General features: G+C 57.3%; 1 protein-coding gene across 1 annotated transcript in view; it reads left to right on the top strand.

Moving 5' to 3' along the window:
* Positions 1–1930: 1930 nt before the first annotated feature.
* Positions 1931–8347, top strand: part of EPHA10 (EPH receptor A10) — a gene marked incomplete at its 5' end in the record, with an annotated part of 33355 nt that continues 26938 nt past the window's right edge. Inside the window, 3 exons of the mRNA XM_081144902.1 lie at positions 1931–2036; positions 4112–4176; positions 4909–5587. Coding sequence (XP_081001028.1) covers positions 1931–2036; positions 4112–4176; positions 4909–5587 — 850 coding nt within the window. The remainder of the gene's footprint in view (positions 2037–4111; positions 4177–4908; positions 5588–8347) is intronic.

The following is an 8347-nucleotide window of genomic DNA, read 5'->3' as shown; positions in this document are numbered from 1 at the left end:
GTGAGGAGTGATGGAGTGAAGACTCATTTTGAAATGAAAGGAGTCCTGGGTCTCCAGGCAGCTTCTAAAAATACCATCTCCCAGGGCTGAGGGGGAGGGGGAGGGGGAAAGCGAGCGTGAGGAGAATGAAAATGGGAGGAAGGTGGGGGTGTAAGAGTCTTCCAGGTAGATCTGCTTTCAGAGGCCCCTGCCAGCATCCAAGGACTGGCCAGACCAGACGGCACACCTCCCTCTGCTTCCTCGGCGGGCCCGTCTCCAGCGGTGTCCGAGCCCCAGTCCCACCTGATGACCTTTCTAGCTACAGGCAAAGGAGCCCATTTCCTCCCGGCCACTTCTATTGCTACTGCCCAGCAAGTATGTCTGTGAGCAAGCAAGTGTGCTTGTAAACATACTACACACACAGACACACACGCACACACGACACATGGAAGCAGCTTGTAAATGGCCAGTGCTCTACAATGCCAGAAAATTTGATTGCACTCGGTGCTCACGGAAGAACGGCCTGTGGCAGAAGCAGCGCGGTGCGGGGCGCGGTGAGTGCCGTGGAGGGGTGAGAAACACGCACACAAAACGCACGGGCGCTCAGGCCGCACGGGGCACGCGGACACAAGACTCACATTCAGTCTCAAGACTTCTTCAGCTACCGAAAGGAGAGGGGTTGGGTCCCCCAAGAAAAAAGCTCTGCAAAGCCACAGGGTGGGTGGAGCTTTCTCCGTTCAAGTTCTGCCCAGATGGTGGCGCTCCATAGCCGCCTCCGTGGTCCTGGAGGGCCCCAGCCCTTCCCACACCGACGCCTTAAACCCTCAGCTGGCACATCAATGACCTTCACTAGATAGAGGTCGAGTTCCACGTTTCCCTGCGGCTGCTCGGGCGCCGGTGGAACTCGCCGGGGATCGCTCCGCCTCCCTCGCAGGCGCCCGGTAGTCCCGGCGGCCGCGCTCCTCGCCAATCCCACGGGGTGGGCGGAGAGGGAGGGTCGAGGGGGTAACTCCAGGCTCTGAGCAGGCTGGGGACACGGTTGGTTGTGGACAGTGCTGCCTGTGTCCTGGCAGCAAGAGCAAGAACCTGTGAGATCTGTGAAAACGATCGTTGATGCAAAATCTACCACCGCCCCATCCCGGCATCCACATGGTTTCCCAGCTTCGGAAGCATCGCTGGTAGGGTGGGACTCTTTCCCACTTTGCTCTCCTTTCTCAAGCAGCTCCCGGGAGCGGGCTTGGCCCCCTCCTCCTGCCGGTGTGTGTGTCTGTGTGTGTGTGTGTGTGTGTGTGTGTGTGTGAGAGAGAGAGAGAGAGAGAGAGAGAGAGAGAGAGAGAGAGAGAGAGAGAGAGAGAGAGACGAGGGAGACGAGGGAGGGAGAGAAGGGAGCAGGATCGAGCCAGGAGACACCGGGAGCCGCAGACACTGGAGGAAGCCAAGGTCTGGGAGACAGAGCAGCCCCCAGAGCTTAGAGTCAGGGCATCAAAATCCCTGCAGGTCCTGGGAACAAGGGACATCTCACGCTAGCTGCAAGTGTCACTGTCTCCCCGAGTTTCGCCCCTTCTTAAGCCACGCCCACATTATCTACTTCTCGGTAACGAGGAGCTAAGGTTCAGCGCTCTGGGCCACGGACGCCAGCTCGTTCCCCTCCCCAGGAGTCTAGCCAGGGCTCAGCGCTACCCCACCCCCACGGTTTGAAGACTGGAGGGACCCCTTCCTTCCCCCCTCTAGTTCTCTGTTCCGCCCCTTCCTATGAAACTCCACCCCTCCACCCTCTGCGGGCGGGGATTGGTGGAGCTCCAGCGGCGGTGCCTAGTCATTGGTTCCCATGGATGATGGTAACGGCGAGGGCCCGCCCCCAGCTGGCGCTGGGGTCTGGGGGCGCTGCTCCGCGGAGCTGGGGCTGGCGCGGCTCGAGCCGCCGCCGCACTGACAGCTCGGTCTGCGGACCATGGAGACCGGCGCTGGCTCGCATCCGCTGCGCCTGTTCGTTTGCCTGATGCCACTTTCTCTCGCGTTGCTCTTGGGACCAGGGAGACCCGGGACCGCGGAGGAAGGTGAGGAGACTGGCGGCTGCTCTTGAAGCCTGAGATGCCAAAAGAGAGAGGGCTGAAGAGCGGGAGTGCTGGTGAAGGAGTCCTATGGAGGGACTGGAGTCTGTGTTGGGGTTTGAAGCAAGCGGGCGGCGGGAAGCAAAGAACAGGAGAGACAGCAAAAAAGGTGGCTAAGCAGTGGAGAAAAGAGAGGCACTGAGGAGCTCCGGGTCTGGAGACCTGGGAGGTGGGGAAGAAAGAGACCAGGAACCGTGGGAGCCAGAGGCGGCGGTCCAGGGGCCGTGAGACGGACAGGCTGAGCGATTGGAGGTGGGAGGTGTGGGGGCGGGGAGAAGAAGAGAGCAGAAGAGAAGGGGGATGCGGAGGTGAGATCGGAGTATGGAGGGACAGGATGCAGCCCGAACAGCGGGGGCTCGGGGACCACTGTGCAGCCAGCTGGAGGTGGAGCGCTGGTGAGGCGGGGGGTTGGGGGTGGGCGCCGGATCCGGGAGCTGCCCGACGTGCTGATCCGGGAGCTGTCCGCAGTGCTGAATCTGGAGCGTGGACTACCCGGAGCCGTCCGCGTTGCCGGGTACTAGAGCCCGGGTCTTGCCTCTGCTTCTGCATTTGGGGAGCTGTATGCTCAGTTGAATCCAGAGGCGTCATATCCAGGTGTTGAATCCTGAGGAGTTGGAATTTGAGGCTTTAATGGCGAGGTTGGTCGGGGCGCTGGATTTCTGACTCTTTCCAATATGCAATTTCCCATGTGCTGTCAGTTGTACTGAAATCCGCTGTTGGCGGTCCTGCCCACTGTCTCTGATGCCTTTGAGGCCAAACCTCTTAGAAGCCCTCACTTTGGAGCCCCATCCCCTTGCGTAAGCTCCAGATGAGTAATCCTACAAGATTTGTTGATGGCCTGGGCTCCTGTCTCTGAGCTGCTGCTGTGCTGTCCAAACCTCTGCTTTTCTGGGAGCTATACTGAGAGCAGAATTCAGACTGCTGAGCTGATGCCTCCTGGGGGAAAAATGACTCCAAGCCTCTCTGGTGCAGGAGGGGGTCATGGTTTTTATATATAAAAGGACCACTGACATTCTTTCAAAGGCAGTGGAGGTGACAGCCCCTGGGAAAGGGACTGGCTGAGGAAATGAGAGATTTTTATTTCCCCTGTTGCCAAGAGGATATCTTCACTTGGTTTTCCCCAGAGGCCCTAGAAGTCAAAGTAAAAAGGTTCAAGTCTCCTCCATCCCTGGTGACCCCAGACCTCAGAAGAGCCCCTGAGTCTGCATGAGTTCTGGGCTATATACAGGAGTCCTCTGATACACTCACTTTCTCCCTCTTCTTGACACTTAGTTAAAATTCAGGAAACCTGGGAAAGCTGGGGAGGGTCACTAACAACACCCCCCTCCCAGTTTTATAGCCAATCTTAGAGTATTTGCTATAGACTCTGTGACAGGCTGAATAATGACTCCTCCCAACACATCCACATCCTATTCTCTACACCTTTGAATGCTATCCTAAATGGCAAAAGACTTTTTCAGATGTGATTAAGGCTCTTGAGATGAATAGATTATCCTGGATTATTTGGATGGGCCCAATGTAATTGCAATGGTCCTTATAAGTGGGATGCAGGATGCAAAGTGAGACGCTTTGAAAATGGAGGAGGGGCCACAAGCCAAGGAATCCAGGTGGCCACTAGAAGCTGAAGAAGTCATGGAAATGCATTCTCCCCTCTGAACTTCTAGAAGGAACCCATCCTGCTGACACCCTGACTTTAGACCCATGAAACTGATTTCCAACTTCTGACTTCCAGAAGTGTAAGAGAATAAATTTCTGCTGTTTTAAGCCACCAAACTGTGGTAACTTGTTACAGCAGCCACAAGAAACTAATATAGGCTCCTTCCCTAATCATATGGCTACCCCCTCTGGATCTGAGCTACTTACATGCCCTCCTGGGGATGTATGGAGTGGGAAAAACTTGTCTGTGTCCTTTGTCACATTCAACATCCTTTCAGTTAGCAAATTTACAGTGAGCTCACCTAAGGTCCACCCTCCTGACTTGGCTTCCTGACATCTCTGTTCTCTCCCCCCTTCCCCCCCAGTCATCCTCTTGGATTCTAAAGCCTCCCAGGCTGAGCTGGGCTGGACTGCATTGCCGAGTAATGGGGTAAGTGTAAACCTTTCCCTTCCTGTCACGGGGATCCTGTAGTGGTCCAGGACACAGTCCCTTTAGCTCCCCATGGTTACATCAGGTCAAAATGCTCCTTGGAACATGGGGTCTACAGCAGCCCTGGCTTCAAGCCAGAGTTGCCTATTAGAAAACATTGAGTCTTCAGTCAGACAGTCAATAAATAAATAAATAAAACAGCATAAGCGAGGAGAGAACTGGCCGCGTCTAGGAACAGACATGTGGCCTCTGGATGGAGCCAATGCTGGACAATGCCTTGCACACAGTGGAGTCTCCAAGCAGTGTTGTTGATTGATGGATTGGTAGAACAAGCGAGACTTGGGATCCTAAAAAAAAGCTTGGAAACAGGGTCAGAGGTGTGGCCATGTGACAGCAGCTTGGTGTCACGGAGAGGGCACTGGGCGGAGAGCCTAGAGGACTCCAGGCACCCTTTCTACCTCCGCTACTAACTCCATGTGTGTATCTAGTCAAGGCCCTGTCACTCAGGAGCTTCAGTTTCCCCATTTATAAAAATAAAATTTGGGCTCAGTTGTCTCCAACGTTTCGCCTGGCCTTGCGTGTTAACATTTCAGGGGTGTGTGTAGGGAGTGGTGGGGGGCGGGGGGGGGAGAGGGGCACGCGAAATGAGGGGGCAGGTGGTTTTCAGCCTGCGTCTGCCTCCTCGGGGCGCCTTGGCTCCGAGCTGCCCACAGCTTTGTTCTCTGTCCTCAGTGGGAGGAGATCAGCGGCGTGGACGAGCACGACCGCCCCATCCGCACGTACCAGGTGTGCAACGTGCTGGAGCCCAACCAGGACAACTGGCTGCAGACGGGCTGGATCGGCCGCGGCCGCGGGCAGCGCATCTTCGTGGAGCTGCAGTTCACGCTGCGCGACTGCGCCAGCATCCCCGGCGCCGCGGGCACCTGCAAGGAGACCTTCAACGTCTACTACCTGGAGAGCGAGGCCGACCCGGGCCGCGGCCCGCCCCGCCCGGGCGGCAGCCGGCCCCGCAAGATCGACACCATCGCCGCGGACGAGAGCTTCACGCAGGGCGACCTGGGCGAGCGCAAGATGAAACTGAACACGGAGGTGCGCGAGCTCGGCCCGCTCAGCCGGCGGGGCTTCCACCTGGCCTTCCAGGACGTGGGCGCGTGCGTGGCGCTGGTGTCCGTGCGCGTCTACTACAAGCAGTGCCGCGCCACCGTGCGGGGCCTGGCGGCGTTCCCGGCCACCGCGGCCGAGAGCGCCTTCTCCACGCTGGTGGAGGTGACGGGGACGTGCGTGGCGCACTCGGAAGGGGTGCCCGGCAGCCCCCCGCGCATGCACTGCGGGGCCGACGGCGAGTGGCTGGTGCCCGTGGGCCGCTGCAGCTGCAGTGCGGGATTCCAGGAACGCGGCGACGTCTGTGAAGGTACCCAGCCCACGAGGGGGTGTGGCGCGGGAGTGCCGCGCGCGGGGGGCAGCCGGGAGAGAGCGTGCCCCGGGCGGGCGCAAGAGGCGGGAGGCGAGCGAGCAGCCGCGGCTGTGGCGCCAGGGAGCCCTGAGCGTGGGTTGTTTCCAGTGGCCCCGGCTAGGACCCGTGAGGGAGGCCACCAGGAGGCGAATCGGACTCCGACTAAAGGGACCTTGGGGGCCGTGCTTCAGACACCACGATGAGCGCCTCACAGGCCTTCTCAGTTATGCACGGCGATAAAGGAAGTCAGCATCTCTCCTTTGCCAATGGAGATGCTCCACGCCCGTGTTCCGCCACTGGCTCAGGGGCTCAGAGAGATTAACACGCTCGCAAAATTAGGAAACGGGGCACCAGGATTGGAATCCTGATTTGCCCAACTCTCAACTTCTCTTACACCTGGTGCCTCCCCTTTGCACGGGGAGCTCTGCCGCGGCCCCACCCCACCGGCCATTGGCTAGTGGGATTGGCTACAGACTAGGGAATGGGCTGCCAGTGACAATGGGACAGCAGGCAAGTCAGAGGCTGGCAGGGGGATGGGGGGGGATTGCCCTAGATGACTACTAATGTCCCACCCAACCCTGCACCGGAGCCACTGTACTCCCTGGGGGAGGCCCTCTGCCTCGGGGGTTCTGTGGTTTCTCAGGTGTGTGGGGGCAGCTGGGACAGACCTCTCCTTCTCTTCCATATCTGTGGCTCTGAAGACTGAGAGTAGGAGTGAGGTATGGATGTGTGCCCTTCACGGAGAAAGTTAAAGTGGTTTTTTAAAGCCATGCCATTTTCTGGGTGCCAGGACAACAGAAATGAATCAGGCGTAGTCTCTTAAGAAGCTCACAGCCTAAATGGAGAGACGTAAAAATCTGAAAACCACAACAGGGTGATATACGCTCTAGTAGAGGGATTAAGATAGTGGTGGGAAGATGGGAGAAAGTGACGGAACTTGCTCCCATTTCTTCCTTCAATCGTGCGTTCAGTGCGAATTGAGAACATAACATCTGCGTTTATTGAGGGTTTGTGATAGATGTATAGATAAATGACACCGTCTCTTTCCTGGGGGAACTTATGGCCTAGTAAGGGATTTGGAGACATGAACCTTCCTGAGCTCTCCAGGTAGAGTTAGGATCCACCTCTGTGCTCTCCAGCACCCATTGCAACCTCAGTTTCTGCATGTACCTCATGGTAGGCAGTATTCTGCTTATGTGTGCTTCCACCACTGGACTAGGAACTTCTTGAGCTCAGGCAATGGGCTGTATGAGTCTCAGCAGCTCCAGTGTCCATAACAGGATATGGTGGAGATGTACCGGGTGAGTGAGTGGTTACCATGGGGTGTGATACGTATCACTAGAGAGCTGGGCGAGCCAGGAGAAGGGGGAACCCAATTCTAAGGGTGCCGAGAGAAGGTGAGAAGGCCTTTTTCCAGGCAGCCAAGAGCATGCTGAGTTAGACCGTGTGCAGAAGCATGGAGGCGGGAGAGAATGTGGCACAGTTGGGCTGGGCGAGTCAGTGGGGCTGGAGCAGAGGGCATTTGGGGGGGAGGGGTGACGGAGCTGGAGGGGGTGGGGCAAATCATGAAGGGTCTTGAGCATTGGGATGAAGAGCTTAGACTTCCTGCTTTAGACCACTGGGGAGTACTTGAAGCAGGGATCTGACATGTTCAGATCTGTATTTTCAAAAGATCAGTCAAGTGGCAATTAAAAAGAAAGGATTGGAGAAGGAAGACTTAGAGGCCAGATGAAGGAAAATGCTGCGATAGTCCAGGAGAAAGAGCACAAGGCAGAGCAGCGACCTCCGAGAGACGGGGCTGGTCTCGACAATGGCAGAGCATCCACAGCACTTGGCGACCGTGTGCTACAGGAGGAGAAAGGAGTCCTTCCTGGCTCACATGCCTGAATGGACAAAGGATCATTCACTGAGGTGGAGGGCACAGGCCGTGGATGGGCATGTTGAATTTAGGGTGTCCCTGGTGCACTGAAGGGGAGGCAGCTAGAAAGTGGGTCTGGAGTTCAGCAACAGGGAGACAGGCGCTCCTGGGAACTGTGGGTGTGGCTGGCACAGCCCCAGGAGAACGTGTGGTAAAAGAAGCCAGAGGGCCAATGACGAAGTTCCACAGAACAGCGACGCTCACGGGGAGCAGACGACAAGGAGCCCACCAGGAAGGCAGCCGTCAGAGGTTGGAGAGTGTGAGTCCATGGCAGCCACGGGAGGCGGGTGTCTGGGAGGGAGTGGCCTGCAGTGCTGGGGCGCAGTCGGGTAAGGAGAGGCCTGGCCCGCGTCTGCTCGGTGAGAGTGTCCCCGCTGAGTGATGGAGAGGGAGGCCGGCTGCGGGAGGCTGGGGGGCTGAGCGGTGAAGGAGCCGAGGAGCTGGAGTGGGACTATAAACCACTCTCCAGGTGGCTGGATCCAAAGGGCAGGAGAGGGTGTGGTCCCTTGAGGGCACCGTGTGGGGTAAGAGCGGACTTTCACTGTAGATGGAGGGCCTTGCTTATAGGATAAAGGCAGGAGCCAGGAGGGTACCAAGGAGGGGGTGGTGGGAGCAGCCTGTCTGGGGGGGGTGTATTTTATCATTGATGTGGGCTAGAATTGCTGACACATGTTGCTAATAAAAACAGATCATGTTTCAGTTAGTTTTATTGTTTTCAGACACTATATAGACAGTGCCTTACGGCCTGCACCCTAAATGGATCGCTTTTACTGCTCCGCTCCCATGTTCCGTCACTGGGA

The sequence above is a fragment of the Miniopterus schreibersii genome (genome assembly GCF_964146895.1).
Source record: "Miniopterus schreibersii genome assembly, chromosome: 8".
NCBI lineage: Eukaryota > Metazoa > Chordata > Mammalia > Chiroptera > Miniopteridae > Miniopterus > Miniopterus schreibersii.
The sequence above is the reverse complement of the archived record's forward strand: the minus strand, read 5'-3'. Positions and strand labels throughout refer to the sequence as shown.